Here is an 18,599-nt window from a genome sequence, read left to right on the forward strand (position 1 = left end):
CCCCTCCCCTGCTCATTCTCTCTCTCAAAAAATAAATAAACATTAAAATAAATAAAATAGTATCCTTATATCCTCGTTCTTAGTACTTAGGGTATCTGGTATTTGGAGTAATATCTGATAATGTTTGAGATTCATTACCGAATGGTTCAGAGGGGGAAAAAATGAAAAAAAAAGTTCATGCATGTGTGTATGTAAGAGAGAGAATCACCAAGTACTGTAAGATGTGAACAGTTGGTGAATCCAGGTAACTCTTCTCAACTTTTCCGTAGGTTTGAAATTTTTCAAAACAAAAAGTTGGGGATAAAAATCAGAAAGACAGAAAGCAGAAAGACAGAAGCAGTTAACTGTGGCAGAAGTCAGCTCACCACACATACGACTTGCATTAGCTCTGGAGCGACTTCTAGAACCCCACACTGGGCCATGAGCTCCAAAGGACACCTATGCCTTTTTCACCCTTCTTTCTCCAGCATCCTGGCATGGTGTCCAAAATATGTGTTTAGGGCACCTGGCTGGCTCAGTCCATAGAGCATGTGACTTTTGATCGCCGGGTTCTGAGTTCAAGCGCCGGTTCAAGAGTTCTGAGTTCAGCTGAGTTCAAGTTGGATGTAGAGCTTACTTTAAAAAAAAAAAAAAAAAAAAAACTTGTTACACAAATGTGCATGGACCAGCACCCTCCCTCGGGGGTATGCCCTCAGGAAGCCGGGGCAGAGTAGAAAACAAATCAGTTTGACATTTCCACGCAAGGTGTTTTGAGGCCTTCACGATGCTGAAAGTACCAGACAGCTGGACCTACACCAGCAAGGGTGACACCAGGGCTTGTGTCCTGGCAGTGCCCTTCTGGCTTCGCCTCCTTCTTGGTGAGGGAAGGGCAAAGCTTGTGGGGCTGCATTTGTTGATTCCATCCCCCCCCCCACATTTGCTCTGGAGAGTCGATAAAATCCCAGGAGTCTGCAGGAGAACAACTGGCCAAGGGGACAGACCCTTTTCCTCTTCAGCGTGGGACCAGGGCTTTGTTCCTATTCCCCACGCCCGCCCCCATATCCTGGGAGGAGAGAGGGAAGCATCTGAGTGCCTGCTCAGGATGAAGGCTCTGGAATCCGATCCCAGACCCCCTTCCACGCACACACATATTTACCCGATGCTCTGCAGGCCGGTATGTGGAGGTGAGGGGTGGGACATCTGGAGGACCATGTGTCTGGAAAGGCGTTGTGCCCTCCCAGCCCTCTCCAAACCTGTCAGAAAGAGAACATGAGCCAGTGATGACACTGGGAACAAACAAACAATGACACTCACAGATCCATTTTCACCAGAGTGCAGAGTGTTTCCTGTGCCTTTTCCGTTATTTCACAACCTGTCTCTTTTTACTCACCCTCTGGGCTCCAGGACAGAAGCTGTTTCAGACATCTGGCTCCGGCCTCTCCTGGTCAACACCATGATCAAGACCCCTAGTGACCATCTGCTGCACTCCCTGGAGGGGCTGGTGCCCAACGACTTTGAGAGGTTCAAGTTTAAGCTCCAGAACACCAGCCTGGAGAAGGATCAATCCCGGATCCCCCGGGGCCAGCTCCAGAAAGCCAGGCCAGTGAGGCTGGCCACCCTGCTGATCACCCACTATGGGGAAGAGTGTGCCGTGCGGCTGACCCTGCAGGTCCTGAGGGCCATCAACCAGAACTTCCTGGCAGAGGAGCTCCACAAGGCGACTGACCCAGGTAAGCAGGTCCCATGCCCTTGCATCCTGCAGCACGACTTCGGGCTGTTCATGGGGTGGGGCGGAGGTGCAAGAAAGAACTTGGGTCTGGACCAGTGTGTTGTGACCTGAGGATTAGGAGTCCCGGGTTTCCCAATGACCGCAGTGACACTGGCCGAGCAATTCCTTTCTGCCGCTCAGGTCTTTGGAGCTGGGTGAGCATAGCCAAAGCTCCCAAAGGCTTAAAAAAAAACACAAAAAGACTGAGATTCTGACTGCGGGACAGAATCAGAAGAGGCAGGAGCTTAACACTTGTGGACCGACAAGTATCTTGGGGAGAGGACCCACCTAATTTCTTTTGAGCTCTCTGACCCATTTCACAACGGTATTCTAAAATTCCCAATCCTTTTTCTTCCTTTCCTCCATCTTTTCTCTTCCCTTGTTTTCCTCCCTTCTGCCTCTTGTTCTTCTGCTCCTGTTTGGTTGTAAGTTTCTGATTTCATTACACTGTGATCGACGAATGTGACCTATTTGATGTTTGCTTTTAAAGATTTTTTGTGTGTGAGATTTGGGGGGAGAGCTAATACGTGGTCGGCTTAAAAAATATTCTTTCTCGCTTCTCAGCCTTTTGGCTAAGATCAAGTGTAAAAAAATACTCTTTAGTGTTTGAGTATTTCTTCTACCTCCAGACTCCAAGGACACATTAGAAATGCTTTCCATGTGTGTTTTTTGAAGTAGAAATGTTTAAATAACATGGAACTTCTTGCTTTTGAAAGAGTGATGGATTAAACCGTAATCGGAGTCTAGTGTCATTTGATGAGAATTTTTTTTTTTTTTTTGGATGAGGAGAATTTGTAAGTTACTTTGTTATGTTTTAAAACCTGGTTATTAGCATCTTCAGGGCTTTCCCCCCCAGTTTCGGAGCCAGTTCCAAGAACTTACCATTTTCCTAGGAAGCAACATGTTTTTACAACAGCCAAGTGTTTTAAACCACTCTGAGGTCATTTCAATAAGAGCTTCTTCAAACGAAACATTAAGGTGCTAATTACAAAAAATCTTCATTTCTTTACTAGAGTAGTGGTTTTCAAGTTACATCCCAGGAAGATGTTTCAGGGATTCTTTGGAATGTCAGCAAATACTTAATTCAAATTTTATTAACTTTTCTAACTCACAAAACCAACAAATTCATGTTAACATGTGTCATTAGGGGCGCTTGACAAACACCTTAATACTTCTTTATTGAGGGATTTTATAAGTGAGCTTTGTACATGTATAATCATGCACACACTTATACAAGTAAACTAGGGTTTTTATGTATTTTATGTATTAAGAATTCTGTGTAAGACTTTACATTGGACGTTCTCCTGTCAAAGACGTTTGAAAAGCACCATTTGGGAAATATATAACAACTAATTAGCATTTTCTTATTTAATGGTAATTGACTGCTGTTGCCTAGAACGCTCTGAACTTCTGTAATTTTTTTTTAGATAGAGCACGAGTGGAGGAGGGGGAGAGAGGGAGAGAGAAAATCTTTTCAAAATTTATTTGTTTTTTAAAAAGACAGAACGCACGTGGGGGAGGGGCAGAGAGAGAGAGAGACAGGGAGACACATATTCGGAAGCAGGCTCCAGGCTCGGAGCTGTCAGCAGAGCCCGACGCGGGGCTCGAACCTGTGAACCACAAGGTCACGACCCAAGCCGAAGTCGGACGCTTACCCGACTGAGCCGCCCCGGCACCCCAAAACCTCTGTAATTAAGAGGATTCTCCTTCTCTCCCTTCTCCCAACCCCTGGCCCCGAGCACCACACATTTTCATGCCTTTGCATCTTGCTGTCTTTGCAGAGTCTCTGATACAAGAAAGTGGCGCAGACGGTTCAGCAATGTCTTGTTCCTCCGGGGAGAATAAGCCCAAAGGCCTGAGGATACCAGATGTCCCGGAAGGTGATAGGCAGCGGCAAAGTGGTGACGGGGCCCCGAGTCTGCCATCCAGCCAGCCTGAGGCTGGAAGGGGGACCCAGAAGAAGCCTCAGGGAAAACGGAGAGATCAGAAGACCTCCGAAGGCCTGGATATGCTGGGCAAGCCAGGGGCTAGGAACGCGACTCTGTCCTCCAGGAAATGCCCATTCCCTGGCAAGCTGCAGGGGGAAAGGGGGATCGAACCCAGTGTCAGGCTACGCAGGAATGCCAGCTCTTTAGGAAGGCTCCAAGGACTGAACTATGGGTCGCTTACTGGGTCCCTAGGAAGGACAAAATCCAAAATAAATGAAGCACATTTACCTTCTGGACAGAAGCGCCCCAGAAGTCTTGAAATTACCATTTTTTCAGGAGAGAGAGAAGTCCCCAATCCAGAAACTCTTCTGTCTCAAGAGAAAATGAGAAGTGACAATCCAGACTCAGTGGCCACCCTCAGTGAAGTGGCCACTCTGAATGTAGGGGCTACTGTGACTCCAGAGAAAGGCTTTAGGAATCCAGAACATTCCATGAGCCTGAAAGGGGGAGCATTCAGGAATACACTTCCCAATGTAACGTTGACTAGAGCAAAGACGACCTGGGAGCATCCAGAATCTACAGGACCTTCTAAGAAAAACGGAATTGCGGGTCAAGAACCCCCTGAGGCCTTGACAGAGGTGGTAGGCGGTGAGTTCCATGAGCCTTCAGATCCAGAAGTTCCTCCTTCTTCAGGTGAGAAAGGACCCCAAAACTCACAAGACCTGGCATCCTTAGAGATGGTGACCAGTGCAGGTGTTCCCGCACAAACCTCCTTTTATCCCCAGTGTATTTATGTCACCAGATGCCTGGATTTCCCCTGACATCCCCGACCCTTTGGGAATCTGAGGTAGGATGTGAATCCTGAGAAAATGCACGTATGCACATCTTCACAAAATGCTGCATCAAAGTTCAGCCAGTCAGTTCTTAGACACCCTGAAGTCCTTTAGAATTCCAAGGGATTCATGGACTCCAGCTTGAGCATCTGGGAAAGACTGGGTAAAAATACCCGCTTCTCACAATGACCCCATGGCAGTATGTCACGGGGCTGAGATTCTGCCATTCACCCCTCTCTCTGGGCAGCAAGGAGAGCTGCTGGCTAAAATGCTAAATGTCTTTCACTTAGGAGGCAGAAATTAGGATTATGTTGGGTTGTGGGTGACAGAAATGCCAACGTAATGCTAACTGACACAAGCTAGAAGTTTGTTTCTCTTTCATAAACGTGACTCACAGGTAGTTCGTAACAAGGAACCAGGCTCCTGCTGCTTTTCTGTTCCACCAAGCTGGCTCTCAAGCTCATGGTCTCATTCCGAGCAGCAGGGTGGAAGGACAAAGGAGAAGAGTATCACTTAGGCAAGATTTCCAGAAGTTTCTAGAAGCTGCTCGTGATGCCTCCATTTATATCCCTTTGGCCAGAAAGCAGTCAAATAGCCACACCTAACAGCAAGGGAGGCTGAGAAATGTAGGGGTTTGCAGGGGGGTTGGGGGTGGGAAGCAGCCATCAGTTGATGGGAAGCAATCAATTCTATCACTAGGGAAGGAGGGGAAAATGGTTACCAGGCAGGCCTCCCACAGTCTGGCTTACAGACGTGATAGGAATTCCTGGGACCTTGTGAGAGGGGGTGGGAGGGGACTGATGGATTGAGTGTGTTTCTGTTTCTTGTACCTCCTGTCATTTCTGCCTCGTGAAGTTGTGCTGTGGTCCTGGGGCACAGCTGGTCGCAGCTGTTTCTCATCATGGTGGGTTAAGCCCTTCAGCCTTATAAAGTCAAATCCCTTTCTTTACTTCTGCTTAAGACTTCCTGAACTGGATGGGAGGAGAGGTCTTTCATTGAACACACACTTCTCAACTCCTTACCGTGCGCCATCGACTCTCCTAGGGGTCAGGCTGCGAGTAAATCCACGTCCTCAGGGAGATCCCGCTCACGTCTTGAGCAGCCTGGGTGGTTTTCAGCGGCAGAGCAAACACTGGTCAGAATGTCTCGCTGCCTTTATATCACCTGCCAGATCCGCGTCTGTGTGGGAAGAAGGCATAGAATTTATAACAAAAGACCCTTCTTTAGGATAAATACCCAAGGATTGCAAGTCTCAGGACTGCCCTGAGATCTAGCCCTCAGCCCTCAGTTCCAGTGGGTGGTTGACTGCCTTGCTGGAGCGAAGTCAGGGGAGGACAAGCTAGAAGCGGCCACAGTCTAACCAGGAACTCATGTGTCCCAGGCGTAGGCTTGCTCCCTCTGCTGTGCTTGGTAGCACCCCTGCATCACACCTTGGCTTTGTCACTCAGGAACTTCTTCCACTGCCGTGTCTCCAGGGAAGCCACGGGATGAGGCTGTGTATGTCCTTGGCCGTGCCCAGGAAGGAGACCCGGCCGGTGGCACGCGTGTGCGCGATTCCTGCAGACGCTCCGTGGCTTCCAGGGATCCCAAGACCTCAGACAGCTGCTCAACTAGCTGGCTCCGGGGCCAGGCCCCACTCTTGGTAAAGAACTCAGGAGACTGCAAGCAGCAGGAGGGCCTGCATATGACCAGCTTGAGCCCCAAGGCCCTGCCACAGTGTGAGCGACACATGAGGCAGGCCCAGCTGCTCTTCTGCGAGGACCACAGGGAGCCTATCTGCCTCATCTGCAGGCTGAGTCAAGAGCACCGAGGCCACCGGGTGCGCCCCATCGAGGAGGCTGCCCTGGAATATAAGGTAGGGCTCCCTGTTGTGGCCGGGGGTGGGGGGCTTTCTCTGCTGGTCACTGGGACGTGCCAGGGCAGCTTTATTTTCCCAACAACCCTGGGGGGGGTGATGCATTAACCAGCATTCTTGGGTTGTAAATGACAAAACACAACACAAACCAAACCAGCAAGGAGGGAATTTAGTGGTTCATGTAGCTGAGATCCGAGGGCACTGGCTTCAGGCATCGCTGAATCCAGGTGCTCACAGGTCTTTATGAATCTCTCACCACTTCTTGGCTCTGCTTCCCTTATGAGATGGATTCATTCTTCCTCTTTCCTGGGCACCCTCCCTATGCTCTTGGCTGCAGCACCATCCGCCTTTCTCCCTACAGCAGATTTTTCCCTCTAGAGTTGGCACCAACTCCAAGTTTAAACTTCACAAAGTGCCCCTTTTCCAGGAGCAAATTCAAAAGCAGCTGGAGTATCTGAAGGACTTGAGAAAATCTGGGGAGGAGCAGAGATCTCAGGGGGATAAGAAGACCGCGGACTTCCTGGTAAGGCCAGGGGTGTTCTGTGGCCAGTCCTTGCCTGGATTCACCCCTACAGAAGGAGGGAGGGGACCAAGTGTGAGCAGGGGGGTCCCCAAATTATGTTCTGGTTCATAGGGAAACAGAACCAATCACATATTTAGAACCACCTGCTTTTGGGGCTCCTGGGTAGCTCAGTCGGTTAAGCATCTGACTTTGGCTCAGGTCATGATCTCACGGTTCATGGGTTCGAGCCCTGCATCGGGCTCTGTGCTGACAGCTCAGAGCCTGGAGCCTGCTTTGGATTGTGTCTCCCTCTCTCTCTGCCCCTCCCCTGCTTGTGTGCACTCTCTCTCTCTCTCGAAAACAAATAAACATTAAAAAAAAAAAGAATCACCTGTTCTTGACGGGGCAAGGAGGTGACAGGAATCCAAGGATGAGCTTGCCCCTGGAGAGGGAGACCCACCTCCAGCAGGGAAGGGAATCTCCGAGGACCCTGTGTTTCTCATACTCGCCACAAAATGGTTCAGCGAAATGAACACCAGTGGCTGTTGGTGAGGGATGGGATTGAGGAAATGGGAAGTGAGACTTTTCCATTTTGTTTTATTTTTTTTTAATCCTTTTTATTTATTTTGAGGGGGGAGGGGCAGAGAGGGGGGTAGAGAGAGAATCTCAAGCGGGCTCCAGCCTGTCAGCGGGGGGCCCCACTCAGGGCTCAATCTCACGAACCGTGAATTCATGACCTGAGCCAAAATCAAGAGTCAGATGCTTAGCCAAGTGAGCCACCCAGGTGCCCCAAGACTTTTCCATTTTAAATAGTCCTCTGTACCGTTTTTATAATTGTTGTCCATTTTATTTTTTTTTACAAACACCATATTGATTTTTAAAATTCAAATGGTTAAAGTCGACATTTTCTTTAAAACTGTCACTTTGTGGTGCCACGTATTTCAATAAATACACTTGTGGGCCTTCCTCTGTGGAACTTGGACACATAAGTTGCTTCCTTTTTCCTGCAAGCGAATTCGCCCCCCCCAATGAGCCTTAATTTGCCTGACGCATTTCTGTCAGGCATCTCCTGACACCACAATGGGGACACCATCTCCTACCACACCACAATGGGGAACAGGCAAAGATAACAAAGGGCAGGAATGGGGACAGGCATGGCATTGGCCCAGGTGTCTGACTTGTGGGAAACTCATGAAGTGTAATAAAAGAAAACCCTATAATCCTAAGTGGCTTGGAACGTGTGGGTGAAGGAGAGGTCAGGGATGCCCGTCATGAAGGTGAGGCAGAGCCTGGGTCTCAGGGAAACTCAGGTGGACAAGAAGGTCTGCCCTTCCCTTAAGACACTCACAATGACATGAGCCCCTGTAGAAAGGTGATGTTGTTTTCCCCTTCTGTTCTTCCTCCTTCTTTCAACAGTCAAAAAAATTTTTTTTGTTTAATCATATGGAAGGGGGAAGGGGAAGCTCTTTTTTATAGCACAATGCCAGCTAAAACAAATATAGAAGAATAATTGAATTAGAAATTTTCCAGGGGCACCTGGGTGGCTCAGTCAGTTGAGCGTCTGACTTCGGCTCAAGTCATGATCTCACAGTTCATGAGTTCGAGCTCCACATCAGGCTCGCTGCAATCAGCGTAGAGCCCACTTCAGATCCTCTGTCCCCCTCCCCCGCCCCATCTCTCTCTCCCCTCCCCCACACCCTCTCTCTCAAAAATAAACAATAAAAAACAAAACATTTCCATTACACGAGCACCGGTATAAGAATTGACACCAACAGGGATCATCAACAGATGCTAAAATTTTCAGCAGGAGATTGTAAGAGAACAGGATACTGACTCCTCCGATTACTTGATAATTATAAAGAAAATAATGTATATTTACAGTGGAGAGATGTGGTAGACCCCTCCTCAACCAAGAGACCGATCTCAGTCTCACAATAATAGTGAGGGACAAAGTGGACACTCTGCCTCCCCGTGCCATGTGCTAGGGAAGCCAGAGCACTAAGTATATGGTATTCTTGTCCACGACATGTAGCCGAATTTAATCATGGGCAAAACTATCAAACAATTTTAGAACAGTAAACATGACAACTGGCCTGTCCTCTTTAAGAAAGAAAAAAGCCAGTGTTGCTGCCATCGACAACCACCACCAAAGGTAAGGAGACATTTTTGGTTCAAAAGGACCAACTATGCTTTTGAGCCAAAAATGAAACGACTTTTTTTTAAGTCCAGATCCTAGAGGATCCGAAGGGGCTTCTCTCTCCATGGAGGAAAGGGAAGGTGCCCTAGAGCCACTTCACCTCTCTGCAGGAACTCTCTAGTGATGAGGAGAAAGAGGGTGGTAGAATATGGACTAAGGGCTGACCTCTGTGCAATGGTAGTGGAGGTCAAGTTCACTTCACATGAATGGACGACGGCCTCCATTCAGAGCCACACTGAAGACCTTCTACATGCCAACAGTTTGACAGGGAGTGAGGTCTCCCTCCTGGACGATTTGGTAGTTATAACCTCGTACATTTATAACCCCAGGTAGAGGCCATCCGCACACTGGCTTTCAAGGAAGAAAGAAGGTGACACCGGGTATCTTAGTGTCCTGTGGCTGCCGTAACCAAGTGCCACGGACAGAATGGCTTAAACCACAGAAATATATTCTCTACAGTTCTAGAGGCCAGAGGTCCAGCATCAAGTTGCTGGCAGGATTGGTTCCTTCTGAAGGTTTTGAGGGAAAGACACATCCCGGGATTCTCCCCTCAGCTTGTTCACCTTCTGCCTACGTTTCTTCACATGGCGTTCTCCCCGTGTGTCTGTGTCCCAACTTCCCCACTCCAGGATGACCTCATCTTAACTAATTGCATCTGCAATGACGCTGTTTCCACATAAGATCATATTCTTTACGTAGCAGAGGTTGGGATTTCAACATAGGTATTTGAGGGGATACAAATCAACCCATGACACTAGGTTTCAGGGCATTTTACGGGAGCCAGCCCCTGCCACTCTCAGTCTGTTCTGGAAGGTTCTGTCCATTTTGCCTCCTGCTCTGAAATGCAGGCCTCCAAGAAGCTGAGGAAGCCTGCCTCTTATCCATCGCCAGGAGGTGGGCTTCTGGGGATTCTCTGGGCACACACACCCAGCACACTGCACAGACCCCCTACACCTTTCTGTTCCCCAGAAACAAATCGAAACCCGGAAGCAGAGAATCCGGCACCAGTTGAAGCAGCTGTACCATTTTCTGGAAGAGCAAGAGAAGTTCTTCATGGCCTCCCTCGAGGAGCTGGGCCAGACCATTGGCCACGTTAGGGAGTCATACAGCACCCGAGCGTCCAGAGACATCGCCCTTCTCAATGAGCTGATTGGGGAGATGGAGGTCAAACAGAGCCAGCCGGAATGGGAGCTCATGCAGGTGAGTGTGGTTGGACCCGGCCTTCCCCTGACCGCTGTGCCCAGCAGGACGACATGGGCTCCCAGCACTGCAATAGTTCTACCCAAATCAGTACAGGACGAGAGTCTTACGTCCAGATCCCCTTGATGAGCTCTCAAGAGCCCAGGGTGTCCCAGCATTCAAGGGATCCCCTGGCATCTCCGAGAAGAGAAAAGCAGGGCTTGGGTGTGGTTCTGCTGCAAGCCCCACTGGGCGATGAGAATTAGAACTGGGGAGAGGTGCCCACTTTTACTGATACCCTGGGGCTGAGAGATCAGCAGGAAGGGCCAGGAGTCAGCACAGCCCCTAGGAGACTGGTAATGGAGAGCTTCCCTCTTTTCTCTCCTAGGACATCGGAGTCACCCTGCACAGGTACCGAGAGGCTCCCTCCTGTTTCCTTGGGTGTGCTACAGGAAGCAGTAGGGGAGGCATTCCTAGGAGGGAGATGCTCCCAACCCCGGGTCTGTGGCTCCTCCTGGGCTTCTCCCATCTCCTGCAGCTTGCAAAGGCCTTTTTGGATTTGTGTAGGGAAAATGGGAGTGTGATCAGGAGGAAGAGCACAGGCTGAAGACCGGAAAGAACAAACACAGCCTGTGGTGCTAACGGTGGTTCCTAAGAAACCTCCCTAAAGGCGAATTGCCTCACGAAAACTGTTCCTGCAGAAGTGCCTCCCTCCCTGAGCCCACGAATGCTTATGGGGAGGGAAACGCCTGCTAAGGGCGGAGATGCTAAGCCCAGACCACAGGGGAGGGAAGAGAAAGGGAGAGAGGACGCTGGATGTTACAGTCATCCTGGGAGCTTTACAAAAGCCTGACATCCAGGCCCTGGCACACAAATTCAACCCAAATCTCCAAGAGTCTGACCCTGGCATCATTTTTCTTGTCCTTTCCCCATTTTTTTTTTTTTTGGTGGTAAAACATATCTTACATGAAATTTACCACTTTAACCATTTTTAGATGTACAGTTTAGTGGCATTAAGTACATTCGTATTATCGTGCAACCGACACCACCATCGTCTCCAGAACTTTTTCATCCTCCCAAATGGAAACTTCATACTATTAAACCTTAACTCCCCACTGCCCCCTCACCCAACCCCTGGCAACCACCAATCTACTTTCTGTTTTTGTGAATTCGACTACTTGAACTGCTTCAGAGAAGTAGAATCATTCCGTATTTGTGCTGTTGTGCCTGGCTTATCTCACTCAGCGTAATGTCTTCAAGGTCCATCCACATTATAGGATGTATCCGAATTTGGTTCATTTTTTTAGGCTGAGAAATACTCCATTGTATGTCGACACCAATATTGTTTATCCTTTCATCCATCAGTGGACACTTGGATTGCTCCCACCTTACAGCTATTGTGAATGATGCTGCTACAAATACATCTGTTTGAGTCTCTGCTTTCAATTCTTTGGGGTATATACCCAAAAGTAGAATTGATGTGTCATATAGTAATTCTATGTTTGGTTTTTTGAGGAACCATTATACTATTTCCCACCGTGTCTACACCATTTTACGTTCCTACCACCAATGCACAAGGGTCCCAATTTTTCCAGGTCCTTGCTAATACTTGTCATTTTGATTTTTTTCAAAATAATAATAGCCATTCTAATGAGTCATATCTCATTGTGGCTCTTTGTTCTTCTTATCATTTCTATTTCAACAGCAAAAGACCGAAGAAGTGTAATTAATTTGACCTAGCTAATTCTGGGCTGAACATTTCAATATCAGCACCATTTTCAGGCCACTATTAAAAGTGATCACGGTTTTGATATCAGTGTTTTTTAAAAACCCCTAGGTCATGCCAATCTGTGGCCAAAGTTGAGGACCAGTATTTAAAACTCAAAGTCCAGAGAAGACTTTCTTTGCAAAACCCAGGCAGACTGGGTATGCCCTGTGGAGGTTGCACCTTACTTCCAGCTCATGGGAACTACCCCTAGGCTCCTGCCTTCTCTGGCCAACAGTCTTTTTTTAATTTCAGAGAAAGATAGAGTGCTCGTGGGGGAGGGGCAGAGAGAGAGAGAGAGAGAGAGACAGAGAGAGAGAGAGAGAGAGAGAGAGAGAGAGAAATCTTAAGCAAATTCCAAGCTCATTGTAGAGCCTGACTCGGGGCTCAATCCCACGACCCTGGGACCATGATCCCAAGATCATGACCTGAGCCAAAATCAAGAGCCAGACGCTCAACCGACTGAGCCACCCAGGCGCCCCAACAATCTTTTGTCTCTAGGGCCAAGATGGTGACTGTCCCTAAGCCATGGGCCACTCCTCCAGAGGTGGAAAAAAAGATGCATTTGTTCTACCAGAAATCAGAGTTTGTGGAGAAGAGCATGAAGTACTTCTCGGGTAGGTGGGCTAGGAAGAAAACGGGAGGTACCTGCTGACTTCCTTCCTGAGATCCACATAGCCCAGAACCCCCGGGCATCTCTTCCCCATCGCCCACGGCCATTCTGACGCCACCTTCAGCCTCTTCCTGATCTGTCCCTAGCCACAGAACCTAACTCAACCTCCCTTTCTTCTTTTAGAAATTCTGCATTCAGAAATGGACACCATCAATGGTGAGTACAGTGGTGGTATAATGTGCTTGCCAGGGGCTACTGTGATATTCCCTATGCTTGACTTCTGGGCATTATTTAGAAGAGAGAGAAACACGCGTATCAAAGGCAGAAGAAAGCCCTCATAGGCTCTGTACTGAACTTGTTGGTTGGGTCCTCTCATCAGACCACAGAGTCTCCAAGGCAGACCCTGGGGTCTGGGAGGAAGGGGGTTAATCCAAGCAGAGGAAGCAAGGTCCTGAGCTGGGATGGGGGTCCTTGTCTGTCCTGGTTGCAGTGACCAGAGTAGATTTAGCCTCTCTGAATTGGGATGCTCAGGGATCCCCCCTCTCCCACCTTGTTTTTCTCTATAGTTCCAGAACTGATTTGCGCTCAGACACATGCCGGTAAGTGCCCAGACCAAGGCAAGTGGCCTTCACCTGCTGGGTCTCCGTGCTGACCTCCACTGAATTCTAGAAGAATGTCCCTTTGCATGTTTCCTGGAGGTGGGGAGGACCCTGTGGGGATGTTGCCCATGGACCCCCAGCTAGGTATTCTGATTCTCTCTGCAGTTAATGTGATTCTGGACACAGAAACTGCCCACCCCAATCTCATCTTCTCTAATGACCTGAAAAGCGTGAGACTTGGAAACAAGTGGGATCGTCTGCCTGACAGTCCAGAAAGATTCGATAGTTGCATCCTTGCCCTAGGCCTTCCAAGCTTCCTCTCTGGCCGCCATTATTGGGAAGTGGAGGTAGGAAACAAGACAGGGTGGATCCTGGGGATCTGCAAGGCATCCATGAGCAGGAAGGGGAACATGACTCTGTCACCTGACAGTGGCTATTGGGTGGTGATGATGACAAAGCGAAGCGAATTCCAGGTGTCCACCATTCCCCCAACGCGCCTGCAGATGACGGAACCCCCCAGACGTGTCGGCATCTTCCTTGATTACACCACCGGAGACATTTCCTTTTACAATGTAACAAACAAATCCGTTATCTACACATTCACCAGCTTCTCTTGCTCTGGGCCCCTTCAGCCTATCTTCAGCCCTGGAACACATGATGGAGGGAAGAACACGGATCCTCTGATCATCTGTCCAGTGGGTGGCCAGGGGCCTCCCTGAATGCCCAACACTTTGCATCTCTCTTCTGGCTCCCAGCCTTGTGTCTTGAATCCGTATACTCAACTGTCATTATCGAACACTTACTGGGTTTCAGCTGCTGTGGGTAATATATTGAATAAGAGAACAGCGTCTATGTCCAACATGCCTATGGGATGGTTGCAGAAATAAGCTAGGTACACAAATATTGGTAAAACAAGGGTGAAGGGAGCACATGTACTGATGATACCTCAAAGGAGGAAGTACATGGCTGTTGCTTAATAAATCCTTGTAAGAATCAGCACCCTAAGATGTCCCCGAGACAGAAACCTCACCCTCAGGTTCCCTCAGAACTCTATGGCAAAGATGTGTCCCTTCATTCCATCCCCCTCTTTTCTTGAGGACTTGGAAAGCTGAAAAATCAATCAAGCAGACTGGGCCTCATAAATAAACCGATTTGAAAATCTGGTCATAATTGCACTCGGTTTGCACTCAATTTGTTGTCACTTAGTCGATCACTGTGAGATCCCGCTTCCCTACTGAACACCATGAGAAAGACGGAGCTGCTCGAGTGGGAAAAGAGACACACATTTCAAGTGTCAGCTTTTAAAAAAAAATCTGTCCTGATCCATGGAGAATCTGTGGAATATTGGGTGTTCTAGTTCAGGTACTCCCTCTGTCATCCCCCATTTAAAGAGATGCAAAGAGAAAGGATGTAAGAGGGAAAAGAATCAAAAGAATATTAGACTCTAAACCTCTCCTACTCCAACTCATCTTTCCATTTTCATGCTAGAACCTAGACTGGACTCAAGTTCTCCACAGTTGTGGCCAGAACATGAAACAAGGCCTTGGTTCCTTCCTGGAGTTTGGTTCTATGCACACAGTTGATACTCCAACACAGTTCATGTGTTCTATTTGCTTAGCTGTTCCCAGTTTCCCCTTGATGAAACCTTTCCATGAACATCTTCCTGTATTTTCTCCACCACCTCCCCGTACATATATATTTTCTGTTATTCATAAAATGGCTTCAGAATGTGAACTATTTGATGACACTTGTTACAGCTGGCCATACAACCCTTCAGAAAGATTAAATAATGTTTCATGCCCAAAGTAATGTTTGTCATTTAAACATTTTTTCTGCGGACTCAGTAGAGATGTAATGGGGTTTTACCTATGTTTTAATTTATTTCATTTATTTCATCACCTGTTAGTGAGGCTGTGAATTTTCCATATGAACTCCTACTTTTCACTTCATTCTACAGGAACAGCACAGTTCCTTTAACTACTTGCTATGTAGAATCTAGATAGGGAACTCAGCTGTCTGTAGTTCCATAAATATGTTTATGGAACTACATAAATATTTTAGATACTAAACATTTGTATTTGTAAGATGAAAATTTCCCTGTTTTTTTTTTTCATTGAGATAGAATTCACATACCATAAAATCCACCCTTTCAAAGTGTATATTAAGGGGCACCTAGGCATGCAACTTCGGCTCAGGTCAAGATCTCACGGCTTGTGAGTTCGAGCCCCGTGTCGGGCTCTGTGCTGACAGCTTGGAGCCTGGAGCCTGCTTCGGATTCTGTGTCTCCCTCTCTCTGCCCGTCCCCTGCTTGCGCTCTGTCTCCCCCTCTTAAAAATAAGCATCAAAGTATGTATCAAGCGAGTTTTAGTATATTCACAATATGTACAAACCTCAGCACTAAATCCAGAATATTTTCATCACCCCCAAAACAAGCCCTACATCCACTGGCAGTCACTTGCCATTCTGTCCTATCCCCAGCCCCTGGCAACCACTACCCACTTTTTGTCTCTGTGGATTTGCCCGTTCTGGACACTTCATGCCAGTAGAATCATACAATATGTGGGCTTCTATGACTGGGTTCTTTCGCTTGGCATGTTTTCTAGGTCCATCCACGTGAAATGATGCGTTAGTACTTCATTCCTCTTTTTATTGCTGAAAAATAATCCATTGTAGGGACATACTACATCTTGTTTAGCCGCTCATCAGTTAATAGACATCTGGATTGTTTCTTTTCAGCCATTATGAATAATGCTGCTATTCCCATACAAGTTTTTGTATGGAAATATGTTTTCATTTCTCTTGAGCTTATACCTAAGAATGGAATTGCTGGGCCACGGTAATTCTGTGATATCATTCTGAGAGACTGACAAACTATTTCCAAAGTGCCTAAGCTTCTTTTCAAATATTAATGGCCATTTAGTTTTCGTGACTTCATAGCCTTTGCCTTTTGTCTTTTATCAGCTGGCAGGAGTTCTTTGTATGTTGGGAATGTCTAATTCTTTATCTGGTCTTTCTTTTACAATTGCTTTCCAGTCTATTCATTATTTGACTTTATTAATACTGTTTCTTAAAGTTTTTTTTTTAATGTTTATTCATTTTTGAGAGACAGAGAGAGACAGAGCATGAGCAGGGAAGGGGCAGAAAGAAGGAGACATAGAGTCTGAAACAGGACCCAGGCTCTGAGCTGTCAGCACAGAGCCTGATGCGGGGCTAGAAGTCACAAACTGCGAGATCCTGACCTGAGCCGAAGTCGAATGCTCAACCGACTGAGCCACCCAGGCGCCCCCAAAGTTTTTCTAAAATACAGTTACACAGGATTATATTTTACTTTAAGGCATTTTGGTTTCTTGCTTTGCGTCTACATTAACGTTCTTTTGTGTTCTTTTACTGGTTATTAAATTCCATTTTTTTGTGTACAGTATAAGGAAACGAGCCTTACTTTCTTTCCAGAAGAAGAGACAATTTTTGCTTAGCATCATCTATTTTACGCTAAGTTGAAATGCTACCCTTCATACAGGTTCACAGACATTCAGGTCAATTTTGGTATTTACTATTCTTTTCTACTGTTCTATTTATTGACTCCTAGTTCAAATCATACTGATCTTATTTATTTTGAGAGAGAGACAGAGAGAGAGAAGGAACGTGAAGGAGGGGCAGAGAGGCAGGTAAACAGAGAATCCCAAGCAAGCTCCGCACCATCAGCATGGAATCTGATGTGGGACTCAAACTCACTAACCATGGGATCATGACCTGCATACTTTTTTTTTTTTTTTTTTGAGGGGGCAGGTGACAGTGCAAGCACACAGGAGGGGCAGAGAGGGAATCCCAAGCAGGCTCCGAGCTGTCAGCGTGGAGCTAGATGCAGGGATGGAACCCACGAACCACAAGATCATGACCTGAGCTGAAATCAAGAGTCCCCCACTTAACTCACTGAGCCACTCAGGCCCCACCAGCACCCTTTTTTTTTAGTTTATTTATTAGAAAGCACACGCCTGAGCAAGGGAGGGGCAGAGAGAGAGGGAGAGAGAATCCCAAGCAGGCTCCATGATGTCAGCACATAGCCCAACACAGAGCTCTGCCTCACCAACTGTGAAATTATGACCTGAGCCCAAATAAAGAATTAACCGACTAAGCCACTCAGGTGCCCCCAAACCATACTGCGTTGCTTGAAGCAATTTTTGTTGCTGTTTGCTTTGTTTTGTGTTTGATGCGTGGAAAGGCAAGTATTCTTTATTTTTACAAAAACTTGTGGTAGAACACAGTTTTGACACTACTCTGTAACATGTTAAAAAAAATTTTTTAACGTGTATTTATTTTTGAGAGACAGAGCACGAGTAGTAGAGGAGCAGAGAAAGAGACAGAGAATCTGAAGCAGGCTCCCGGCTCCGCACTGACAGGCTGACAGCAGTGAGCCTGATGTGGGGCTTGAACTCCCAAACGGCGAGATCGCGACCCGAAGTAGGACGCTTAATCGACTGAGCTACCCAGGCGCCCCTTCTGTAACATATTTTAAACCATGGCTAAGTGAGTCACCTACAGTCAAGGTTAAGAAAAAAAATTTTTTGTATTTTTACTTTTGTCATCCAGCCGGAGGCTGGTGTTGCTTAGAGGAATAAGGCAATCCCTGCCCCGAGGTTGTCACAACCCTGAGCAGTGCCTCACTGGGGAATAAACCGAGTACAGGAACAACGCAAGGAGAAAGGATGCTTAGGCCTCCGTGAGAGGCTGAGGACGGAAACGAAGGCGACTGGAGAAGGACCACTAGGATTCCTCTGAAAACAAGATGACCCGTTCAGAATGCACGGTAGAAGCTGGCAAGCAGAGAAAGGGAGGGTCGCCCGGCTCTGACCTACGGGCCGCCCCCGTCAGGAGGGACAGCTGTGACAGGACCCGGAACCCGGCAAAGACCTTGACCCACCACCCACTCACCGCCTCTGCAGTCCTTTGACCCACACTGGACGCTCTGGCGGAAACAGCCGCCGCCTCGCGCAGATCTTCCGGTCCCAGAGACAGCCCACATCCGGCCGAGCCGCAGGGGTGGGGTGTGGGTGGGATGGGAGTGGGACTGCCCCGTCGCAACCGCCGCGCCTGGCGGTCACCCGTTGGCTATTTGGAGCCGAACTACATTTCCCAGCAGGTCATGGAGCTACACCGCCAGTACCTGGAGAGGTGCCAGTCCGTCATGGAGGACTGGGGCCAGCTTTCTGCCTTTCGTCTCCCAAACAGAGCCCCAGACACAGCGGCTGCCGCCAGCCTAACCTCCCTCTGTCGCCGAGGGGTCTGTCGCCGGCCTCGAGCCTCGCCTTCACAAGCGCAGACTGCTCGCTCCGAGCGGGGAGACCAGGCTTCCGCACCGGAAGCGAAGTACCGGTCGTGACGTA

General features: G+C 47.9%; 1 protein-coding gene and 1 long non-coding RNA gene across 8 annotated transcripts; one reads left to right on the top strand and one right to left on the bottom strand.

Moving 5' to 3' along the window:
* Nucleotides 1–57: 57 nt before the first annotated feature.
* Nucleotides 58–18,572, bottom strand: LOC124517727 (uncharacterized). 5 transcript variants are annotated; one of them, XR_006963549.1, is made up of 6 exons: nucleotides 18,380–18,572; nucleotides 5,531–5,687; nucleotides 3,964–4,043; nucleotides 1,370–1,928; nucleotides 1,136–1,232; nucleotides 58–615 (listed from the first exon to the last, which is right to left on the bottom strand). It is a non-coding gene; the product is annotated as an uncharacterized LOC124517727 (long non-coding RNA). The 5 variants fall into 5 exon arrangements; XR_006963551.1 differs by lacking the exon at nucleotides 3,964–4,043 and having other exon boundaries at nucleotides 18,380–18,571; XR_006963550.1 differs by lacking the exon at nucleotides 1,370–1,928 and having other exon boundaries at nucleotides 18,380–18,561.
* MEFV (MEFV innate immunity regulator, pyrin) lies at nucleotides 1,433–15,023 on the top strand. Of its 3 annotated transcripts, none has more exons than XM_047087194.1 (10): nucleotides 1,433–1,709; nucleotides 3,529–4,368; nucleotides 5,957–6,363; nucleotides 6,791–6,886; nucleotides 10,032–10,262; nucleotides 10,630–10,652; nucleotides 12,508–12,623; nucleotides 12,803–12,835; nucleotides 13,186–13,218; nucleotides 13,384–15,023. In XM_047087194.1, the coding sequence occupies exons 1-10, from the start codon at nucleotides 1,433–1,435 to the stop codon at nucleotides 13,935–13,937; spliced, it is 2,610 nt and encodes an 869-aa protein (XP_046943150.1). In that variant the 3' UTR covers nucleotides 13,938–15,023. The 3 variants fall into 3 exon arrangements, with proteins under 3 accessions (XP_046943150.1, XP_046943151.1, XP_046943152.1); XM_047087195.1 differs by having other exon boundaries at nucleotides 5,984–6,363; XM_047087196.1 differs by lacking the exon at nucleotides 13,186–13,218.
* Nucleotides 18,573–18,599: the final 27 nt, after the last annotated feature.

The sequence above is a fragment of the Lynx rufus genome, unplaced genomic scaffold (genome assembly GCF_022079265.1).
Source record: "Lynx rufus isolate CCGP_SWC_20201006 ecotype Redwood Valley unplaced genomic scaffold, mLynRuf1.p SCAF_23, whole genome shotgun sequence".
Lineage (NCBI taxonomy): Eukaryota > Metazoa > Chordata > Mammalia > Carnivora > Felidae > Lynx > Lynx rufus.